The sequence below is a fragment of the Sturnus vulgaris genome, chromosome 21, assembly GCF_052056855.1.
Source record: "Sturnus vulgaris isolate bStuVul1 chromosome 21, bStuVul1.hap1, whole genome shotgun sequence".
NCBI lineage: Eukaryota > Metazoa > Chordata > Aves > Passeriformes > Sturnidae > Sturnus > Sturnus vulgaris.
This window is the reverse complement of record NC_142263.1, coordinates 1,417,709-1,439,777: the sequence shown is the minus strand read 5'-3', so window position 1 is coordinate 1,439,777 and position 22,069 is coordinate 1,417,709. Positions and strand designations below refer to the sequence as shown.

Here is a 22,069-nt window from a genome sequence, read left to right as displayed (position 1 = left end):
AACTCCTCTCAGCTCTGACAAGTGAAGCCCTGGGAAGACAAGCAGCCCTGAGGTGGGCAGAGCTCCCACCTTGGAGGGGTCCATGATGACGGTGGGCACGAAGTTGAGGAAGATGTGGTTGCAGTCCGTGCGCACGTTGGTGTTGTTGAAAGCCACCTCCAGCTCGTCCATGGCCTCCAGCAGCAAACGCTCCCCCTCGTTCTGCAGGTACTCAAAGGAGGCTTCCTGCCAACAAAACGTGCACTTTTCACTCCCAAATCACTGCCTGAGAAGGCAAGGCTTGGAAAACTGCAGGAGGATTTGAGGGAGAGAACAGAACCCACGTGCAGCCCTGGGGGTGATCCACCCCCAGCACAGAACCAGTGCCTGCATCCCACACCTGGCTCCCTCCTTCTTCAGCTCAGAGCAAATCTGAAACCAGGACAAGCCACTGCTGCCTCAAAATCTAAGCATTTATGACTGTCCTGTTCTCTTGGGCCCCTGAAAAATCTCCCTGGAGCACAGGAATAGCAGGATTTCAAAGAGCAAGGAGAGGGCACAACCCCCAGCCCTCCATCCAGGGAATTGTCAGTTTTGGACCCTGCAGCTGCCTAGGATGACCCTGGGTTTCATTCACCATTTTGGATGGTACCTTAAGTTTTGGCTTTCATATTTTCCAGATTCTGTACTGCATTAGGATATAACTCTGAACTTCAGATAAAGTGTTACAACTCTCCTCCCAGCTCAGGCACACAAAACAATCCTTCTCCAGCCCAAAAACCAAGGACACGCTGCAGCTTCAGCCCCAAAAAGTGCAAACAGCAGCGAATTGAGGAGAGAATCTGGGAGGATGGGACTGCAGAAGCTGGGATTGGACAATGAACCCCAATGTGGAAATGGACCAAAACTGATAAAAGTGTGAAAACTCCTGGCCCAGGGTCCATATTGGGTGCAGCCACAGCCAGGCTCTTGTACTGCCCAAGGTGAATGCTTTGAAGGCCTTTTAATAAATCCTTGATTAATTCCTTTAACACTCTTTAATTCCTTTAACTCTTTAACAACCTCTGCTCTAGGTCAGCCTCTTCAGGCACCATGGAAAGGGACAAACTCACCTTGGTCACCAGGTCTGAGTGCCTGATGATGGCCCTGACAAAGAACCTGTAGTCTGTGACCTCTGTGCCCACCTCCACCTTGGCAGCCCCCAGGTACAGGTGCATTTTGTGGTTGGCACAGGGGATGGCCGTGAGGTCGAAGTTCCTCATTCGGTTCAGCTCCAGCTGGAAGGCCAGGGCTGGCTCCAGGTGCCTGTAAATCCTGTCCTCCTCGAACTGCAGGGGACACAGACACACCAGAGGGTGGGGAGGAGTGCATCAGAAAGGTGAAACACTCACAAAGTTTCAGATTTAACTCAAACTCTAAGAATTCAAACAAATCCAACCCAGATTTTTCCATCTCACGCAGTCGCTGTGAGATTGTTGAAGCACTGAGAGCATAACACAAATTGCAGGACAGCAAATTATCAAGCTCAAAAAACCCTCTTTTCCACAGAAAACAGTGAGTTTTGTCCTGATTCTGAGTAGTGAATCGCTGCATGAAAGAAAGATAAAGCCTAACACCGGAAAAAAATATTAAAAATATCCAACCCACCTTATCCCGGGCACGGAACGTGAAGAACTTTGGGAATTCCCTCTGTTTGAAAATAAAAACAACAGTGTTAGCCCTCCCAAAGCAAGCACTGATGTCCCCAGAGTGCTCTCAGGCCACTCCTGGGGCAGCACCACAGCACAGGAGGTGACACAAGTTGTTCCCAGCCACTTTTTCAACATCACAAAGGTGGTAGAAAAATCAAGTCACCTTCAAGACAGCAGAGGCAGCTTAAACCTGCCCTCACTAATGCAAAAGAGGCTACTTGATTGGCTTGAGATCATTATGGTCAGTTATTAACAGAGAAAACAGAAGTGGGAATTTTTTTTCTAGTTCTGATTAAGATTCCTGTGGAAATGTCTGGAGTGATATGAACACTCTGTTATGGATGTAGATGTACACAGAATAATGATCTTATTCTACATCTCTATTCATGCCATTACTGCCAGAAAAACTCTCTTCCCAAGGAAAACTGGGAGTTGCAATCAAATAACTTTATTCTCTTGTGTGGAACAGCAAAAACCTCACAAAAATCCTCCATACACCACCCAGATTCTCAGGTTTTCTGTTGCATAGATAAAACCCTGGCAGAGCCTTGAGAGTTTTTTGAAATATTGTACAAATCTGAGCTGAAGAGAGAAAGCCTAGACAGCATCCTGTCCTTCCAGATCCATCCAGGCAAATCCATGCCCTGGGATTGCCCTTTCACTGGGCAGAGCTTTGCATGAGAACACTGATGCCTGTGCTCAAGGTGACCTCGAGGGACACACACAACTTGCCAGAACTGTCTCACTAAGCAAAAAAAAACAGAGAATCTGACCTGCAGCCACTGAATTTCTGCCTCACATTCCATTATCCACGAAAGATGAACAAGCCCAGCTGGGGGGAGTGTGACAACCAGTGACACTGTACGAGCCACCACTGAGCAACACAGATTTTAAGGCTAAAAGTACAATTCTGGTCAGTCATCTTCCTTCCCTCCTAGGTAAAACAGCCTCCAAATATCACCTGGTGACACTCAGTTGAGCAAAACAACTTTGTTTGCCTGGAAACTCTCCCAAAATAAGCAGTGGTACAAGAAATGCTGCCTAAAAATTCAATATACCCATTGTCTGTGAGGCTCATGTAAGAAACAACCTCTTCCACGTTTCCTCACTTCTCCCAACCCCTCCTACCTGCCCTCCCCTGCACGCTGCCAGCTTCTCCCACCATCTCCAGGCTCATTCCACCACTAATGGAATTGCTTCCAAGGCACCTCACTGGTGTGCTGGGCAAATATCATCATTAGATGTGCACACACACAAAAATCCTCAGTGCCCTGGTACCAAAAAATCCAAAAGAGTGCTCCATTTCCTAGGCAGAAGAATTATACCCCTGCTGTGTTCTAATCAACCAACCATCATCAAGACAATCAAAATAATTTGCCTAAATTAGCCAATCAAGACACCCTGCAAACTGCAGAATGTGAGAAGCTACACCAGAAATCATCAGAGTTGATTATTATACTAATAATCACGTTAAAAACCTAATGAGATGAGGAAATTGGAAGCTTGCTGGAGCAACTCTCTATTACCTCAACATGCTGGGAACTAATTATATAGACTGTAATTAAAACAAAAACAAACCCAAGCCCAGGCCCTGGCTAAGTTAATAGTTGGTCCAGTAATGAAGGGGCTGGGATAGCAGGCAGTAATAAAGACTGACAGAGCAGCTCCCAGAGGTGCTCCACAAACTTTGCAGCCAGATGACACCAAACTGAGGGTGCAGGGAGAGCCTGGGGATGGCTCCTCCTGCTCTGTGCCTCCCTCCTGACCTCTGACACTTCCCACAGCATTTACTCAGCAACTCTCATTCTTCATTCCCCCAGCGCCCATTCTGTTCTCTAAAACTGACTTTCTCAAACCTAGATTTTCAAACCTAAAGCCCAGATTTTTCTTGCTAAATGTCCCAAAAAGCTCTCCACCAAATCCAGTTTCCCAAGGCATTGACTGACACCTCAGTACCTGCACTGTGAGTAACAATTCTCACTTGGTGACTCCCACGTAGGCTCCAACACTATTTCTGCTGATTTGTGAACTGGTTTTCCCTTCACAAACCCTCCTAGACCAGCTGTGTTGAGCACAGGGTGAATTTCTTGCACTTCAAAGGCTCTTGATAACTTCCAGAATTGAAAAGTGGATACCCAAGAGATAAAAATTTGGTTTATGCTTTACATTTCCACCTAAACCAGGCCTCACTGATGCCCAGGTCCTGGGGAGAGAAGTAATTCTCAGCAGAAAGAGCACCCAGCATTTCCCACATCACAAAACCACTCTGCCAAATTTAACAAGTCCCTTCAGTGACTGCTCCGAGTTATTTTTAAAAATCAGTAAGAAGCCGAAAGAAATCACCACACTAGCCAAGAAATAAGTTCTCACTGATAATTGCACTTCAGAACAGAAAACACCACTAAAACACAAGGAAATTTTTATCAGTGTGGCTTCCTGAGCTCAGCCAGGTGACAAGGGGGGGGACTCAGAATTTCAGTGGCCCCTCTGAATTGCAACCAGATGTTCAAATAAAGACTCCAACACTTCACTTTGGCACCAGTGTGGGCATGAAATGAGCTCCAAGTGAGAAGCCCAGAGCCCCCTGAGTGTCTGCTGGCCTCACTTCAGGAATGCCACCACATTCCAGGCCCTTTTTACTTACATGGAATCTCTGATCCACCTCATAGTTGACCTGTTTCCTGAAGTCCTTACAAACGAAACATACACACATAGGAAGAAAAAAAAAACAAAAGCAGAAGACAGCTAGCAATTAGGATTAAAATCAAAAATTAATTAATTCAAGAATACAAGAGGCGTCAAGATTGTTTACAATTGTAAATTAATTTTCTTAAGCGAATTCATGAAAACCATCTCAAGTTTTAGAGGACAAAAACAGTGAAGAGAGAGCTAAGTACAGTAAATACAGCATTTAATTTGAAGGAAAAACATGTCAGATGCCAATGGTATAACGAGCTAGAAACCAAAGAGTTCTGAGCATCAGGAGAGATGCTGAAATACCTTTTGTGCCACAAGGAAAGTCAGCCTTCGAATGCCATGTTCAATCAGGACTGATTTCTGCAGAAACAAGGATGGAAACAGGTGACTGGACTGGCAGAGAAAGAACAGACTGGAAACATGCTGAAATCCTGTAAGAACTGAAAAAAAGCTCTGCAGATCCTTCTGAGTTCCTGCTCTCCTTCAGCTTTCCCAGCTGCTGCTCCTTTAGCAGCAGAAATACCCAAAATAAATACCCAGAATAAACACCATAAAAACACTTCCACCTGAGCAGGTAAATAACCAAATCCAGTGTAGTGAATTCCACCGAGCCTGGCTAAGCAGGAATGCAGAGGAGTCACACCCAAATCTTGCAGGAAATACCCTCGGTGATTTGCCAGGATTGCTTTTTGAAGGGAGCACGGTGTAGATGTGGCGAGGTGATGGAAAATGATGGAAAATGAGTTTTGGAGGAGCTAACCCATGGAAACACGCAGCTCACACCTGCTTTTGGCACAGTGAGCTCATGGATAAGCCAGCCCAAAGCTCTCAGCCTGGAGGAGCCTTTGGGGGGGGCCTCAGTGGGACCTCCCAGTGCTCTAAGGGCATTAAAATAGAAGGGAGAGGGACTTTTTGTATGGGCAGAGAGGAACGTGACAAGAATTAGATGGACAAGGGTTAGATGGGATGTCAGGAAGGTCCCTCCCAACCCAAGAGATCCCAAGATTTCACAGTGCAAAGGGGACACAAGTCAGATGTCAGGTTTGTTTTTTTTTTCTCCCTCGTGTTCCCCTCAGCCCCTCTCAGAAAAGTGCTGCCATCACTGTTTGTCACACCACTGACCCTCTGAAGTGCTAAGATCTCATAATTCTCCTCTTTCTCAAACTTTCCTCCCTCCTGCTCCCTCTTGCAATTTAAAAGCAAAGAACACAAAAAGGAACAACAACTCAGCTCAGGCAGGAACAAACCAGCCCCTCTCTGCACAGACTGTGATGTTTTACTAAGGTTAAGCCCTTTGGAAATGAGCAGCAGTGACTATATTCATGGCAAGAGGAAGAAAATAACTTTAATAATGCCATGATTTAAAAAGCAAAAATTGTTATTGCTTTTAAAATTCCACAAGTGGCAGACAATAACAGCAGAGCAACAGGATTCTGATTACATGGTAATAATGTGGGTCTCCCAGCAAGGCCACAGCTATTAGAGAGCGATTAGCCATCAGCACCTGGAGAAACTCCATTTCCACTGACTGCCTCAATCTCCTCCACAAGTCATTTACAAGTATATGATCCTAATTTCTATTAAAAAAACCACACACAACATGCTGGGACTAGAAGATTATTTGGACAATTTGGATCAACCTATTTGATAGTTTAATGTGGTTTTGGATTTTTTTTTTTATATATATATATATATATTTTATTTCTTTCCTTTTATCCCCTCCCATAAAACGCCTGGAGCATGATCAAGCAGATGAAAAGCAGAACTAGTTTTAATTCTTAGATTTGATTGCTTTCCTTGTTTAAAGGGACAGGGAGCTGCTGAAGCCACGTGGATGCCAGTCCCACTTTGGAACCCCTGATTTCTGCAGGATCTGTTCCCCCCTCCCACACTGAGAAGCTGTGCAGCTCTTTCAGTGCTCCCAAAACCAGTGCAGCACCAGGAATCCCAGCTCCTGCTGGGACATCCAGCTCCACAAACTGGTGGAGTTCAGAAAAGCAGGTGCAGGCAGAGCCCAGAGGGGACACAAAGAGGCTGTTCCCAAGCCAGGCTGTCCCAGCACTCACATCTGGGACTCTAAAGTGCATCCCACACTTAAGAACGAGCAGCAGAACATGCCAAATAATTCCTCCTCATGCCAGGAATATTGTATCAGGTGGATGCTCCAGCATGCTAACAAGGGCAGTAAATCTAAATTGCATTAAGACTATGGTGATACACAGATACAGGACATTTTAATGTCATTTTACACGGTTCTGTTGCTCATGCAACAACTTTATCACCAGGCAAAGGGACAGAACACATTTTCAGAGTATGTGGATTGACCTGATGTGTTTAAAACCTTCCAAGTCTTTCATCCCACCAGAAATTCAAGGGAAGAAGCCCTGACCTGACAGATCAGAAGGAGAAACAACGACCTGGTGGCTTCAGGAAGGTGCAGCTACATCCAGACAAAGCAAAGGGAAGGGTCTGGCTGGGATAAATCAAGGACGTGACTGCAGCACGCTGGTTTTGAAATCAAACCAAATCTCCCCCCCCAAAATCCTGGGAACAGGAAGCCTTTTTGCCATGGTGCAGAGGGCCAGAGGCAGGGGGCTCACCTTGCTCTGGGTGAACTCCCTGAACATGGCAGCCAGGCCATCGTCGTCCACGTCGCTGTCGGTTTTGATGGCCACGTTGAGGATGTGGATGGGCTCCTCCCGAGCACTCTGCAGGCACAAGGGAATGTTCCCCACGGGGAAAATCAGAAATCGTTAACAGTTTAATGTCTGGCAGGCCTCAGAACAGGCTCCCCAAACCCAGCTTTAAAGGGATGGACGCAGAAATGCTCTGGGGGGAAATGAAACCCAGAGATGCTCCAGGGGGGGGAATGACTTCACCAGGGAAAACTCTGAGGGAAATCCTTGAGCAAAGAGCCTCATAAATCTGCAATTTCACACAAGTCAATGTCCACAAACATCAAACAGGAGCCTCCTTTGGAGAATCCAAGTCTGAGGACGAGACAGGGCACAGGGTCGGGGCCTCTCTTCATCAGATGCAGCCCAAGGACAGTAGAGGACTTTGCATCAAGGAAAGTAATTAAATTAATCAAAGTGGAGGGGCAAAACAATGTGAGTTTTCAGATCTACAACAACATGAAATAATGTGGAAACATCAGCTCCATTAGAGCTCCAAGCAATTACAACTTCAGTCTTCAGGAGCCTGTGATTAAGTGGGAAAAAGTGAGCCTGGACAGGAAATTACCTTGGTGAGGTGAGGGGATGTGAAGAGAGGGATCTGAGGACATTAAGGTTGACAGTAATATTCTGGAAAAGGCTACAGTGCTTCCAACACATCAGGATCAATGGATCAAATGGAAAACAAAGCCCTGCTCTGGACACAGGCTGTATTCCAGCAGAGCTTCCCACTCTTGTGGAGCAGCTACCTGTGTCCTGAGGGAAATGCACTTCTATCCCTACGGATTAGGGACCACCTGCCTCCTCTGCACCTGTTCTCCACAGCACTGCACAAACTGAGCAGCTCCACTCAGCTTTTCCTCCCAAAAAACAGTTCCAAGAGGCAGAGCAGAGGGAAGAACGAGGATTTAAGGTGACTGGGAAGGGGGTAAGACAGGAAACACGGCGAGTCAGACGTAGGACAAAGACAGCTGAAGGTGCAGTTCAACATCCTGGTGCAGAGAGAGGGTCTGGAGACTTAATGGTGGGTTTAAACTCTGCTGTGCCGCCGTGGATGGAGTGATTCTGCTGATGCTAAAAGCCATAAACTAAATTTACATGGGGAGCAAGAGGCTGAGCCATAGTTTTAGAGGCGAGCTGGGAAGCGGCCGCCCACGCCGAGTCACCCGCTGTGCAACGAGCAAGCAAATCACGGCCATAAATACACAAAACTTCACTCCTGCTGCCAGCACCCCAGCCCCAGCCTGCTGCCAGCCTGACAGCACCTTCCTGAAAAAAAAAAACAACAAAAAAAAACACCCTACCTTGTCTTCATCATACAGGGAAGCGTGGCCGGCCTCGGGGAACGTCGGGCTCTGCGGGGGAGAGTCACAGAAGCATCCCATGACTTCATCAAAAATCCTGGAATACAGCAGGGAAGGAGCAGTGACCACCACAGCACTGCCAGCACACACAGCAGCCAGCACTGCACCACCAGTCCCGGCAGGAAAGGGCTCCTTCTCCTTCCCCCAAAGATGAGGGGGCAATTCCTCAAACCAGAGTCAGGATCGTCCAACATTTGTCAGAGATCTCGTGGGTGCAGGCTGAGGGCTCTATCCCAAAAGGTTGGAAGCACAAAGAAATCCCCCCAAACACATCCACGGAGCATTAGGAGACATCAGCACATTCCCAAGTGGTCTCCAACCAGCAGGAACCCAGGATGCTGCTCCATCCCTGTCTGCAGAACTGCTCCTCCAGCAGCCTGGGGACACACACGCAGCGATCCCAACAGGGAAACACGCTCAGGACCACTCTAAACCTGGCTCTAAACCTGGCTCTAAGCCTTCCCCCAGCTCTGTCAGGGCCCAGGTGGGGAGGTGGCCACAGAAAGAAGCCCCACACACCTGACAAAGTCCTCGAAGGTGCGGAAGGAGACCATGCCACCCATCCTCTGGCACGGGGGCGTGAAGGAATTGTCCAGCAGCACATCACTCACACTGGCCACGTGCACCATCCCATAGTGGTTGAGGTTGGAAGAGAAGGACATCCTAAACAGCAAAACAACGAGGGCACAGTCAGCAGGGACAGGGGACAGCACGGGGAGCAGGTTTGGGCACCTGCTCTGAGCACCTGGAGCGTGGCTGTGCAACCCGTGCTGGATTTCTCAGCCTGCTCCAGAGCCCCTGCCATGCCTCTGGTGCCACCCTCACCTGCATATTGGCTCACTCCGAGTTAGCAAATAATCTAATGACCCCCTAAAACAGGTATTTCTTGAGGTGACAGGAAAATTCTGGCTATGCAAAGCTGAACTTATTTTTCCTCCTGTCTTTATGTTTTGCTCTACAGGTGGAACATGATTCAAACAGCAGCAATTTTAAGATTTGACACTTGAAGGATTCAGTACATTTTTAGAAATTAGGTTGAAGCACACCATGCTGCATTATCTTATTGATTCCATGATTTTTTTTGTCCATACTTTAATTTGCACTCCTCAAGTGCAGAGTGGTACAGTGACTTCTCCAAAATTCTTTACTGAGTCTAACACTCGTATTCCCACCCTTTCTGTTCAAGAAACGACTGGATGTGGCACTCAGTGCCCTGGGCTGGTTGACAAGGTGGGGATCAGTCACAGGTTGGACTCCATGGTCTTGGAGATCTTTTCCAACCTCACTGGTTCTGTGATTTTTTATCTTTTTTTAAAGACTCCCAATGCTATGGTCAAGACTAGCAGAGGAATCTTCCCACATAGTGAGGAAAAGGCACACAATTAGATTGGACCTTTGTCTGGTGACCACAGCTGGGGTTTGCCTTCTCTGCAGTAATTATCACCAATTTCTGAGCTGTATGACAGACTCATCTTCATTCAGAATTATTTCAAGAGCTGCCTGTGACATGGTGACACTTCTGAAGAGACACGAGCAGGGAGCTGGCCCAGGGACTCCTCACTCACTCTCCCTGCCCTTGGGGACACATTAATTTTGCTCCTCCCAACTGGTGCCAGAAGAGGAGGAGATGGGGGGGAAAAAAGTCAGGGAATTGATTCCCCACCACACACACAGTGCCTCAGAGCTGGGAAATCCAAGGGGTGCTGAGCTGTGTGTGGGGAAAGCAGGGCCAGCTCTGACCCAGGAGCTCCTGGCACAGCCACCTCCCAGCTGGGATCTCCCCCTTCCCACACACCAAACCCACTGTGATCCAGCCCTGAGCACAGTGTTAACAAGTCTAAAGTATCATCAGTGTGATTAATAGCTCTCCATGCTTAAAGTCACTCTCTGTTTCCTCAATTTATCTCTGATTAAGAGCCGTGAGACTTCCAAGCCCATTTTTACTATTTTTCCCTAAATAGGCTTGTAAGCAGTAATAAATAATAGGTATTCACGTTTTGAAAGAGGAATTTTTCAGGACATGCCTTGGTGTACGTTTCTTACAACTAATACAAAAACTATCACAGAACAGGAACCGAACAAAGAGACAGCAGACATTTTTCATGTATTATTTAAAACAAGAAATACTTTTCAACTGAGACACAGGAGGAAAAATTAGCATCCAAACCACAACAAAACATGCTGTCAGCTGTTTGAGATGTAGATTCATCTATGGTGTGAGGGAGGTGAAACAGCCCTGACAAATTCTAAGCTATGGACACGAAAGCAGGGTGGCACCAGGATGGGCTGGGAGGAACTGCCTGGGATCACCCTGGGAATGCAGTGCCAGAAAAGACCCTAGGACAGCACTTTGCTGTGTAACACACTGCAGGTGAGCTGAGTCACACAGCAAATCTGGTTTCAGAGACTGCTGCATGCAAAGATTTTGTTATTTTTTTTTTTTTTTTTTTTTAGAGAAAAGCTGAAAACATGTATTAGACAAAGGGAGAAGAAAAGGGAAGGTAAAAGAAGAGTTATGGTTGAGAGTTTCCCAAGTAAAGAGAAGGGCACTACAACAAAACATGTTAAAACATTCAGGATTAGGCTACTTCTTTCTAGTGTGGCTTTTGAAATTTGAGAAGATGATGAGTACCATACCTGTTTAGCGTGGGGATGTTCCCTCTGTAATCAAACAACCACAGTTAGTCACAGACTGGTTAGTGAAAGCCATCATCAAGAACCATCATCAAACTGAGGCACACAACCAGCAACAATCTTTGCAGTTGACTCTCCCAAATTTGTGAGCTGCCAGGGAGAGCTCCTGGGGAGGCACCCACCACCTTCCTTCACCTGCCACGGGCAGAGCCAGGCCAGGAATGGAATATTCCAGAACACCTGGCACGTGCCAGGGAGCCCACACTGCTTCCATTGCTGTCCCCACTTCAAGCCCCTTTGCACACACCCAGTGCCAAGCAAGAAAGACCAAAGGGCAGCTTGCACTCCCTGACAGAGCAAAAAAACCAAACAAATAAAAATAAAAATAAAAATAAAAATAAAAATAAAAATAAAAAAAAAATAAAAATAAAAATAAAAATAAAAATAAAAATAAAAATAAAAATAAAAAATAAAAATGGCCATCTCACACAGGAAAATTGCAACAGGTTCAGGAAAACAAGCCAAATGCTCAGTGCCAAACCTCCAGGCTAAGCAGCAGCCCACGCACAGGCTCCCACCATGCAGCAACACAGCAAACACACACAGCACCATGGAACACGGTGCATTCTCAGCTCTCAGCACTAAAAAAGAACAACCTGAAGGCTAAAAAGAACAAATTTAAGGCTAAATTGAGGAAAACTTTACCAATTCTAATATAACACCGACCCAACTCTCCCCACGTTTGATGCACACGAGGAGTGAGGGGCACATTTTCACAGCAGCAGAACAGCAGCACAGCCCAGAACACACCTGGAACAGCCAGGACAGTGCTCCATGCAAGATGGAAACATTGCTGGGGTCTGACATGCAAAAACAGCAGGAATAGATTGAATTTTTTTAACAAGTCCTTGCACACAGGAGGCTTGTGCAAAGGGATGAGCAAGAATGAAAAGATGGAAGGGAGAGCTTTGAGGAACATGTGAGTGGACATTCACCCCCTGCCCTTCAGGAGATCAAACCACAAAGTTTTTTGGCATCCTAGACCACAGGGAAGACCCCAGGTTACTGAGCACAAAGGCTCAGTGCTCCATGAGCAGGGTATTCCATGGTGACACTGCTCAGCCTGCCTGCCCTGCTCCTGTCCCAAACTGCTTTGGTCACAGCAGAGTCACCTTCCCTGCAAGGTGATGCTAGGGCCACAAAAAATTCCCATAATCTCCTAAAACCATATGGGGAAAAAAAAAAAAAAAAAAAGCCCTAAAAACATGTATGTTATGGTAGAAGTAACAGAAGTATTTCATTTTTGGGGGGGATGGTGGGGACAGCCCCTGTGCTGCAGAGCCTGTGGTCAGCACAGAACGAGCCCTCAGGGGGTTGGGACTATTTTTTGAGCTTGGCAAAGAGTGGGAAAGCTGCATGTGATCTACTTCAGTTGGAAAAAATAGTCTGGAGAGGACTGGCAGTTCCTACCCCCAGCAGGAACACTCCTGTAGCCGTCCCTGGAAGGCTTTCAGAAAAGACAGGGACAAAAAATAAAAAAAAACCAGCCAAACAAATGTTCAGTTCAGCCTCAAGAAGGGCACCCTGGTGCTGAGCTCTGGGAGCTTCTCCTGCCACTCCACACAGAGCTGGAGAGGCCGAGGCAGGAAGAGCAAGGAGGGAAATAAGACAAGGAGGAGAGGATTGAAACAGAGAGAGAGCAGGCTCAAATGGGAGAAATTCCTGCCTGGGAGGGAGGGGAGACCCTGGCACAGGGTGCCCAGAGCAGCTCTGGCTGCCCCTGGAAGTGTCCAAGAACAGGTTGGACAAGGCTTGGAGTCACCTGGGATAGTGGAAGGTGTCCCTGCCTATGGAAAGAGTGGAAAAAAAAAGATCTTTTAAAGTTCTTTCCAGCCCAAGCCATCCCTGGTTTTGTGGCAGAGCCTCTGGCAGCCCAAGGGTGACACGGGCAGAGCCATGGGGCAGTGCTGGCACCCACAGCCTCACACCCTGCCCTGCACAGCAGCCCCAGCCCCTCTCTGATCCCTTCCCTGATCCCAGAATGGCCCTTCCAGAGCAGGAACTGATCCCAGCACGGAGCAGCTCCAGCCCTGCCGTGCCCATTGCTCCTGCACCCCCTGCACTCCCCCAGGGCACTCTGAATTCAGTTCCCCTCGCCCCCCTCCTCCTTTTCTTTCCCTTTTTCTGTGAGAACAGGAGCTCTCCCCCACACCAAGGCCGTGCATGCAGAGCTGCAGCTGTGAGTGAGTGCCAGAGCAGGGCAGAGCTTTGGAAATGAGGCAGCAAAGCAGAATCAGCAGAGGTTGGCTCAATAACCCACTTGTAGTTATTAACAGCAGTACCACAGGAGAAAGAGCAATTCCACTGGCCCTGACCAGTGCCATTCCTCTTATGTTTCTTCATTTCTGTAGAAGAATCTAACCAGAAGGCTGTGAAACATGCCTCAAACCATACATTTTGATTGGGTTTTTCCTCTCCCTCTTTCTTCCCTTATTCTTCTGCTCCCTCTGTGATTCAGCCAAGCTGAATCTGCTACAGAAGTCCAATTTGCATAAAATTATCGTTGTTCCATTCAGTTTGCTGCCCCTTCCACAGCCCCTTCTTTGCTCTGCTGGAAGATTTTGCCCTTTCCAAGGCAGGCAAGCCAAGGGAACAGCAGCACATTACTGCTGCCTGCTGCCTAATTAACATCAAACCTCAGCACGGAGCTGCAGGGATTTACAGGTGTCCTGGAATCATTTTCCCCTCCTCCCTCCCTGTACAAACCACTCTCACAACAAGGAGGGGACCTCAGGCTACCTGGCACCCCATGAGTTATCCCTTTGGGGCTCCAGGTAGGGTCAGAGCCCACAGCAGCACGGCTGGGTCACTCCTGCCATCCAAAGACTGATGCCAGAGGCTGTTCCAGCAACTAGAAAATGCTTTCACTTTGTCATAAATTCACATTTTATGAGTAGATCGTTGTAAAATGATAGCAGGAAAAAAAAACCTCTGCATGCTGCTCTAAATGTGAGTGTGGGGTTCTTTAAAAAGCTCTGTTTGGGACCAGGGATATTTAACCTGGCTTTCAGCCTTTCAAATGGTTCCTACCTGTAAGCTAAGGAAGAGGCTGACAAAAAAGAACAACCAAAATACCCCATAGATGATAAAACATCAGGAGACAGCAAAGGGGAGATCATGCCCCACTCTACAGCACTGAAATCAGCAACACCAAAGTCCAAGGTGGGGCATGAACAAACATCCACAGAGGGAGGAGGCAGAACCAAGCACAAGATACCTGAGACATTTATTCTGATGGAAATACCCTTGGCTGGGGCTCTGGTGGGAAGCTCCCTGTCCCTGCAGGGGCTGGAATGAGATGAGCTTTAAGGTCCTCCCAGCCCAGGCCATTCCAAGGTCGGATGGTGTTGATGAACTGAGAGCAACTCAAGCCTAGGCTTGAATTCCCCTTGGAAGCACCATGGAATACAGGATGCAGCCCCAGGAATGAATTCAACCCACACAAGGCATTTTCCTCTGCATCCACGTTTGCTGAGAGTGCATTCCTGGCTCCAGAGGCGTGCAGGGGGTGCTGCTATCAAACATCTCCTGTGTCCAGTCCCCAGAGTCACAGCTGCCTTAAAGCTCATGATCAGAGCTTTATCTGCAGTGCCAAACCCTTCCTCCTTTCCTCCTTCCAACGCTGCATCCTGATCCAGGATCCCTCAGGACATGCCAGGGCCAAGTGTGGCAGCTGGGGGTGCTCCCTGGGGCACAGGGAAGGTGTGGGCTCAGTGCCCAGAGGGGTTGGCAAGGCATGGCTGGGGCAGCAGGGACCAAAACCAGCCTGGGTTGTATTTCAGTTTCCTCTGGGGCTCAACAAAGCAGAAGGCAGAGCCCTGGGCTGTCCCTGCCACAGCCCAAAATCAGGATATGAGAGCACCTCTAAGTCTCCTGGTCAGCACCTGCTCCAGGGGACACATCCAGCTCTGAGGAAAAAACAGGGATCTGTTTTGTGGGAGCACATTTATGTCTGAGCTCTTCCCTCCTGATCCTGCAGCACATCTGTTCCTGGGGAAGGGGGGATCACAAGGCAGCTGAACAGGCTGGGGGAGCTGGAGAGAAGGGGATGCTCTGGGAGGAGCAGGGCAGCAGAGGCTCCAAGAGCTGCCTCCAGCAGACAATGTCCCAGTTTAATTTAAACCTTACAGCTTCAGACATAAGAAAGGCTGCTGGAAAGCAGGAGAGGAGAGGGGATTAGAAAGGAACACTTTTGTTGAAAAAGCACTATAATTCCCTCTCCTGGACACACAATGTTCCTTTGAACAGAAGATTTTAAGCTAAGATTAGGCAAGGCCCGTTCCATGAACACCTCAGAAAGGCCTTTCAGTGTGTGTCACCCGGGCTGCCAGGCTCACAAAGGCAGCTGAGCTGTGTGAGCAGCAGGCAGCATGGCTCAGCTCAGAGCAGGGCTCATCTCCTGTGCCCAGAGCAGGCTGGCTGCAGCCCCCTGTGCAGTGGGTGACATCCCACCCCTCCACGCCGGGTTTCTGCTCAGGGAGGGTCCCCAGCTCCATTTGCTGCCAGATGGTGACACTGCACTCCTCATGTGCCCTGCACTGGGCACAGGGAATGCTGATGGATCCATCAAACCCTCTGGCATTCCCATTTTTTCTCCCTATGACTTTCCCTTGCCATTCAGTGGGGATTCTCACATTAGGATGTTTTCTGTTAATTCAAACAAATAATTTCCCCAATCAGTTTCTGCCCACAAAACCCACCAGGAGCAGGTTGCACTTCTGTGACTTTGTCAGCAGATTGAACAGCTTTTCTGTCCTCTCTGCTTCCCTGTGGGCAGCTGATGGCAATCTTTCCATGGCCAAAAACACAAAGTCTGAGCCCGAGCTGTGATCAGGCAGCTCAGGAGGAGTGACTGGGATTGTTTCTGCCACAATTAAGGTAGCAGGGTTAAATACCAATAATGAAAAATTTAAATATAAACTTCAAAACCTAACTAGAATTTAAGCCATTATCAGTTTGCAGTTTTTCTCTACATGAATATTTGCTTCAGTAAAACTTGGGCTCTCAAAGGTTCACAGGCATCTGACACAAAGGGACCAGGGTTTGAAAATACCTGAGGCACTGGAGGAAAATGTGTGGCATCATGTAACAGCAGCTCCCAAAGGGAATGAATTCTCCCCTAAGGGCTCTCTGGCATCTGCTCCTGGGTCACCAGCCCTGCAGAGCCTCGAGGGACATTTTGGGATATTTTGGCTTTGGGGTTTGCCCTTGGAATGCATTTTTAGCTTTTCAGCCTAAGAATTTGTGCTACAAAAGCTACAGAAAAGCACACGATGAACACAGAGCATGGTCAAGAACAACAAAGAAGACTTAAGCAGGACAATGTCAGAGTTTTGAGATTTCCATGTCCTGAGTTTAACTTCAGGGCTCCTTAAACCCTGTGCCACCATCAGCGCCTGGGCACCCTCCAGCCACCCCAGAGGGACAGCAAGAAGCAGCAGGAGCCAAATTCATCCCAAATTCATCCCAAATTGCAAGGAGCTGAAGCTGCCCCTGGCAGGGCTGTGCCTGCTTCCCTCGTGCATTTTCCACCAGCCAGCAGCCTGAGGAGCAGAACTGAGCTCACAACGCTGTCCCTGTGTAAGGGGAGAGGGGATTTCGGGCCAAGGAGCTGCTCCTGGAGCAGGGAACATCCCTCCTCTTCCACTGACCTTGTGTGATTAAGCCTGTGCACACAGCAGAGCAGTGGCCAGCACTGGCAGGCCAAAAATCCCTGAGCAGCAAAGGCAACTGAGGCCAGCAGAGAAGAAATGGAGGAAGAATAAAAGGGAGAAAGAGCATTTTAAAAGGGCACTAAAAGTAGTATGCAATTATTTACAAATATTCCAGAAATGCAGGGAACAGATGAGCCCAAACACGGGTCCCATTTGTAGCAGGAGTGGTTTGGGGCTGGCTGGGGACATCCATTCATTCCCAGCAAAGCAGACCCTGAAAACCATTTCATAAAAGGTACTGATGGATTCTCAATGAAGCGAGACCGGACCCCACCAAAAATGAAATCAGGGAAGAGAGGTTTGGAAACAAAGGAGGGAGGAAGGGCAGGCACGGAGCCACAGTGGCACCCGGTGGCTGCGGGGACTCACTGCGACCTCAGAGCCAGCAGGGACCAACCAGGGTGACAGCACAGACACCCTCGTGGGGAAAACAGGGGACAGACCGAGCCCACAGACACCCACCAACAACCTGGCCCATGGCAGGGGCTGGGAAGGAGATGAGCTTTCCAACCCAAACCTGACCCCGTGTTCCTGTCAGTTCTGATAATCAGGTTTTGGGTTTTTTTTTTAAATGAACTGGAGATGCCATCCCCTTCTCAAGGAGGAGGCAGCAAGAGTTGATGCTTTTGGTCGTAATCACAAGGAATGCAAAAATGAAAATCAAACTGTGTCAACACCAGGTTTTTGTGTAAAACTCTCATCTTGGTCTGCTCCATCAGAAATGGTGTGCACAAAAGCTGTCACCTCATCCAGCAAAGGCAGGAAGGAGTAGAGCCACACAAGCAGTCAGAAAGGGCTGGCAGGAAGGGGACAGAGACTGTTGGACTGTTCTGTATTAAAATTCCCATTAATTGATTATTCTGCCTGGAATTGTATCTTTTGGAAGGCTCAGCGTTCAGCTAGAATTGACATTCTGCAGAAAAATTTCCTACCCAAGCTGAAGTTACAAAACAGAAAATACACGAAAATTGGATCAGGCTTGAATTAAACCCCTTTCTCCACCAGTCCTAGCACAAGTTTTCTGTTTTTTTTTTTTTTTTTCAGGATGAGCCCCCTCCCAAACCCCCAGCTGCAGAGGCAGGTGGTCTGACCTGTTGGGATGGGAGGTGGGCAGCATGAACTGGAACTCCACCACGCAGGTGTTGTCCTTCAGCTGGCGGTGCTGGACACTGTTTAACTCATAGGCAATGTAAGCCCTGCGAACATACACCTGGGGACACAAAAACTCCATCAGCTGCACTGGCCTGGGGCAGGGAACACCCCAGAGACCCCCTCAAGTATCAAAAAAACAAAGAGATGCCTCCAAATGAGCAGCGGGATAAACTCCAGTTCAACCAGAATTTAAAGTTGTTCTTTGAGGAAGGTCAGAACCATCAGGATTGTGAGCCTGGCCTCTGACAGCAGCTTCATTTTCTGCCTTCAACCACCTCAGTCTTCACACAAACATAACCTGAATTTGATATTTCAGTCAATTATCAGTGTTAATGCTGTTAAACACCAGATTCTAAGCATGCCCAATCCCACACAGCCTACAGCTCTCTTGGATCTTGCAGAGTGACAGTGCTCAAAACAAATCAAATCCACAGGAAAATTAAAAATACTGTTTTGTTTTTTTTTTTTCTTTCAATGGGAATAAACTCACCTCCAAAGCTGCCATTCTTACCACCTGGTTACTGTGGTAGAAGAAGTTGGGAAGCACATCAAAGATGGATGTCTCAGACAAAATGAGTTTCTAGGAGAGATCACATTAAGCAGAGGTTTAAAAGAGAACTCTTTTTTGCAATCAGGATCAGGCAACAAAAGGAAAAACTCCAAATCTAAGCCTGGCTAGTTCTGATTTCTAAGCTTTTCCTGTTGTTCATCAAAGATTATGACTTTTTTATATTAAATCACAAAAAACCTGAAGTTGGAAAGAATCACTGAGTGCAACCCCCTGCTCCTCACAGGACTGAAACTAAAACCATAGGAGAGGATCTCCTGGAGCTCTGGCAGCCTTGGGGCTGTGCCCATTCCTTGGGGAGCCTGAGCACCCTCTGGGGGAAGAACCTTTCCCAAATGTTCAATCTGAGCTTCCCCTGGCACAGCTCCACCCCATTTCCCCGTGTCTGGTGACCAGAGGGAGGAACCTGCACCTCTCCTCCCATCAGCATAAAAACAAAAACCGGGGCCACGCTGGCCACCAGAGCAGCACAGCTCAAAGGCACAGGGAGTTTGGGCCGTGGAGGTGAGTGAGAAGGGAGCAGGGAGGCAGGAGGAGGAGGCTGGTGGGTACCTGCAGGTTCTCAATGCAGAACTGGTGGCCGTACATGTCGATGGCCGACAGGAAGATGGACTCCACCTGGTTGTGACGCAGCTCGTAGGAGGGCAGGTGGGAAGCAATGAGAACCTGGGGAAACACGGGCAAAGTCAGGGAAAGGAGGCAGCAGCAGGGGGCTGGGCAGCTCCAGGCAGAAGCAGCCTGCTCCATCCCTGAAGAGGCAGCCAGATTCTGGGGGGATGCTGCAAAAAACCTGTCCCCTCCCCGGCCTCATTTGTGTGTCTGCTCTGTTTGTATTATTGGCAATTCCCCACAGAGACAGGGAACGGCTTCAATCAAGTTCCATCAGTGCATGTGATTTAGCAGAGCAGAGCTGCCAGAGCTGGGGATTGCCTGCCCAGCTGTTCACTGGGAAGCAGAGCTGGCAGGGAGCAGCTGTGGGGACCCCCACGCTCTGCTCCTGGCCAGGCCAGGCAGCACACACCTGGGCCAGGTGTGAAATGAAATGCCCAACGTGAAGGATGCAGAGGTAGGAAATGGAAGCAGCTTGCAGGGAAAATGAAGTGGAAGAGCAGCACAAGGGCTGCAGCACCATCCCCAGCTGATGTGGGGAGGTTCAATAGCAGAACGGTTCAAGGACGCCAACACAATCCTGAAGGAAATCAGAAGGTCACCGAGCAGCTTCAAACACCGTGTTCAATTTCAATAGTCAAGCTTTGAAATAAAAGGAGAGACCCTCCTAAAGTGTGAGCTCTCCTGCTTTAGGCTGGAGGTAGGGCTGTGCAGTGAGAGCAGTGATCAGACTCCGGGGTCAGCGTCATCAGGAAACCACTGAGCCCTCTCACCCCTTCCTGGCAACAGAGGGAGGGTTAAACCGAACTGCTGGAGAAGAAGCTCACAACAATGTCTGGGTGCCTGTGTGACATTCAAATCAGCTCTGTAGCAGACTCTTGGAATTCACAGTATCAAAGAGTTTTCCCAATTTTTTCCAGGTTAAAACAAAATTGACAAAGCGCAGCTCAAGGATGGAAGAAACCCTGCAAAAGGCCGGGATAATTCTTTGTGGTAATTCCTGAGCAGCTGCAAAGAACATCTGGTTCTTGTGCAAATGGCTCTCCCTGCTCTCTGCACACACGGATGAACAATTGTAAGGCAGCTGAGGAACCTGGAGAGCCCATCCATGCTCCTGCACAACCCAGGCAGCCCGGGCTGGTCACGTTTGCAGATGACAAAACCACCAAAAACCACAGTGACCAGGCATTATTTCCACTTCCTCCATCACACAAACCACGGGCTACTCCCAGTTAACTCCTGTGTGAGCCAGGCAAAACTTTTTGGAGGAGCAGGGACAAAGAATGATTGTTAAATTTAAATATCCCACCGATTGGGAACTGCAATCTTTCCCTGTCTCCACGGTTAATCACTGTTAATTAGCTGCAAAAGAGCTGCTCACAGGAACCTACTCTCCCCATTTGCACAGCGATGAAAACAAACATCAGGAGGTGTGGATTTCCCCAGGGGGAGAGCTCCGGGCAGGGATCCCTCACCTGCCGTGCTCGCAGGGCCACCTTGGCGTTGGTTGTCTTGCTGAGCTGGGTCAGCTCTGTCAGGATGTTGATCAGCTCGTCTGTCAAGGTGGGGTCACGGCCACAGAGCTGGTCCTGGCAACAGAGAGAGCAGGAAAAGCTTAGGACAGAGGGAAAGCATCCTCTGTGCTCCCCCAAAGGAGTTTGAACTTGGAATTCGAGCACACACTCAGGGCTGGAGCACAACTACCCCCAGGAGTCCTGACCTAAATTATCCTGGCCTGAATTATCCCGGAATTCTGTGCTGACAAGGACACAAATATTCAGAATTCAACAATTTGACACACATAAATAAAAGGTGAAAGAAGGGACAGGCACCGTCTCCCATTCTCCTACTTGTGGCACGTGTTTTGGCACCCAAACACGTGAGAAATGCTGACTTGTCAGAGAAACTCAGAAAACCTTCTCCCATTCCCCAGCTTCAGGTTTGTACCAGAAGTTTCTCCTAGCACCAAAGCAAAATTCAAAGAGCTTAAATTGTAGCCAGACACCTTGTGGAACATGCAGAGGTCAGCAAACCTCGCCCATGAAGGGTGACCAGAGTTACACTCCCAGAGAACCTCCTGACATCCACTTAAAAAAACACCTCAAACCTCAGAAGTCCCCACAACTCCACAACCACAAACCACCCAAGCTTTGTGCAGCTTCAGCCAACACCAGAAAAAAAGATCTGTCATTCCTGTGACAAGGCTAGGCAAAGCTAGCTAAACCCATGAATAATGTACTGTATTTCCTGCCACACTACAGGACTGACTCCATAATATTTCTTCTAACCAGAGAATCCTGGATCTGAGGAAATCCACAAGCTTACCTTGCTACCCAAATTGGCTGGATAAAACAACAGAACTGAAGAGCATAAACTTCCAGTGTTAATGCTGTTCCAAAACTCTTCTGAATTCATCCATTCAAAAAAAATGCCAACGGTAAAGATTTTCTTCCAAAAATAGTTTCAATTCCCATGAATAATCCCACAGTCTTCAACACTTCTTGTGAGCCTCTTCCCTCCCACCCCGAAGCTGGAAACCCTCTAGGAGCCTCTAACGTGATTCTTCCCCACAGCATTTAACAGCTTGTCTTGATAAATTAATCATAGGAGGGAAATGTGAGATGAAACAGGGATTTGCCACGAGAAAGAGCTGCTGCCTAAAAGTTTAAAGAGATCTTCAACACCTACAGACCAGAATAGGCCATTTGAAGATTCAAGAAATGGAAAAGGATAAGGGGAAACCTCTGTGCAGCAGGTGAGATTGACAGGGAAAAGAAAGTAAAAACCAAAGCCAAATAATACAAAAGTCCCATGGAGTGAATAACTGCACAACAGCTCATAGTCCACGAGATTCCAGGGCTCCAGAGCTTTTCCCTCCCACTGCTCTTGATCCCTTCCCTCTCCAGCCCCACTCAGGCATGATGGC

General features: G+C 48.1%; 1 protein-coding gene across 5 annotated transcripts in view; it reads right to left on the bottom strand.

Annotated features, from left to right (window-relative positions):
- ACACA (acetyl-CoA carboxylase alpha) overlaps positions 1-22,069 on the bottom strand; it is a 103,921-nt gene that overhangs the window by 50,413 nt on the left and 31,439 nt on the right. For 4 of the 5 annotated variants that reach the window (XM_014881125.2, XM_088176844.1, XM_088176846.1 and 1 more), the window contains 13 exons: positions 20,619-20,732; positions 19,087-19,200; positions 18,457-18,546; positions 17,906-18,024; positions 11,044-11,067; positions 8,926-9,069; positions 8,347-8,443; positions 6,968-7,075; positions 4,671-4,727; positions 4,315-4,359; positions 1,627-1,668; positions 1,092-1,307; positions 70-225 (listed from right to left, as the gene is read on the bottom strand). In XM_014881125.2, coding sequence (XP_014736611.2) covers positions 70-225; positions 1,092-1,307; positions 1,627-1,668; positions 4,315-4,359; positions 4,671-4,727; positions 6,968-7,075; positions 8,347-8,443; positions 8,926-9,069; positions 11,044-11,067; positions 17,906-18,024; positions 18,457-18,546; positions 19,087-19,200; positions 20,619-20,732 — 1,326 coding nt within the window. The remainder of the gene's footprint in view (positions 1-69; positions 226-1,091; positions 1,308-1,626; positions 1,669-4,314; positions 4,360-4,670; positions 4,728-6,967; positions 7,076-8,346; positions 8,444-8,925; positions 9,070-11,043; positions 11,068-17,905; positions 18,025-18,456; positions 18,547-19,086; positions 19,201-20,618; positions 20,733-22,069) is intronic. The other variant, XM_088176845.1, reaches the window with a different exon arrangement.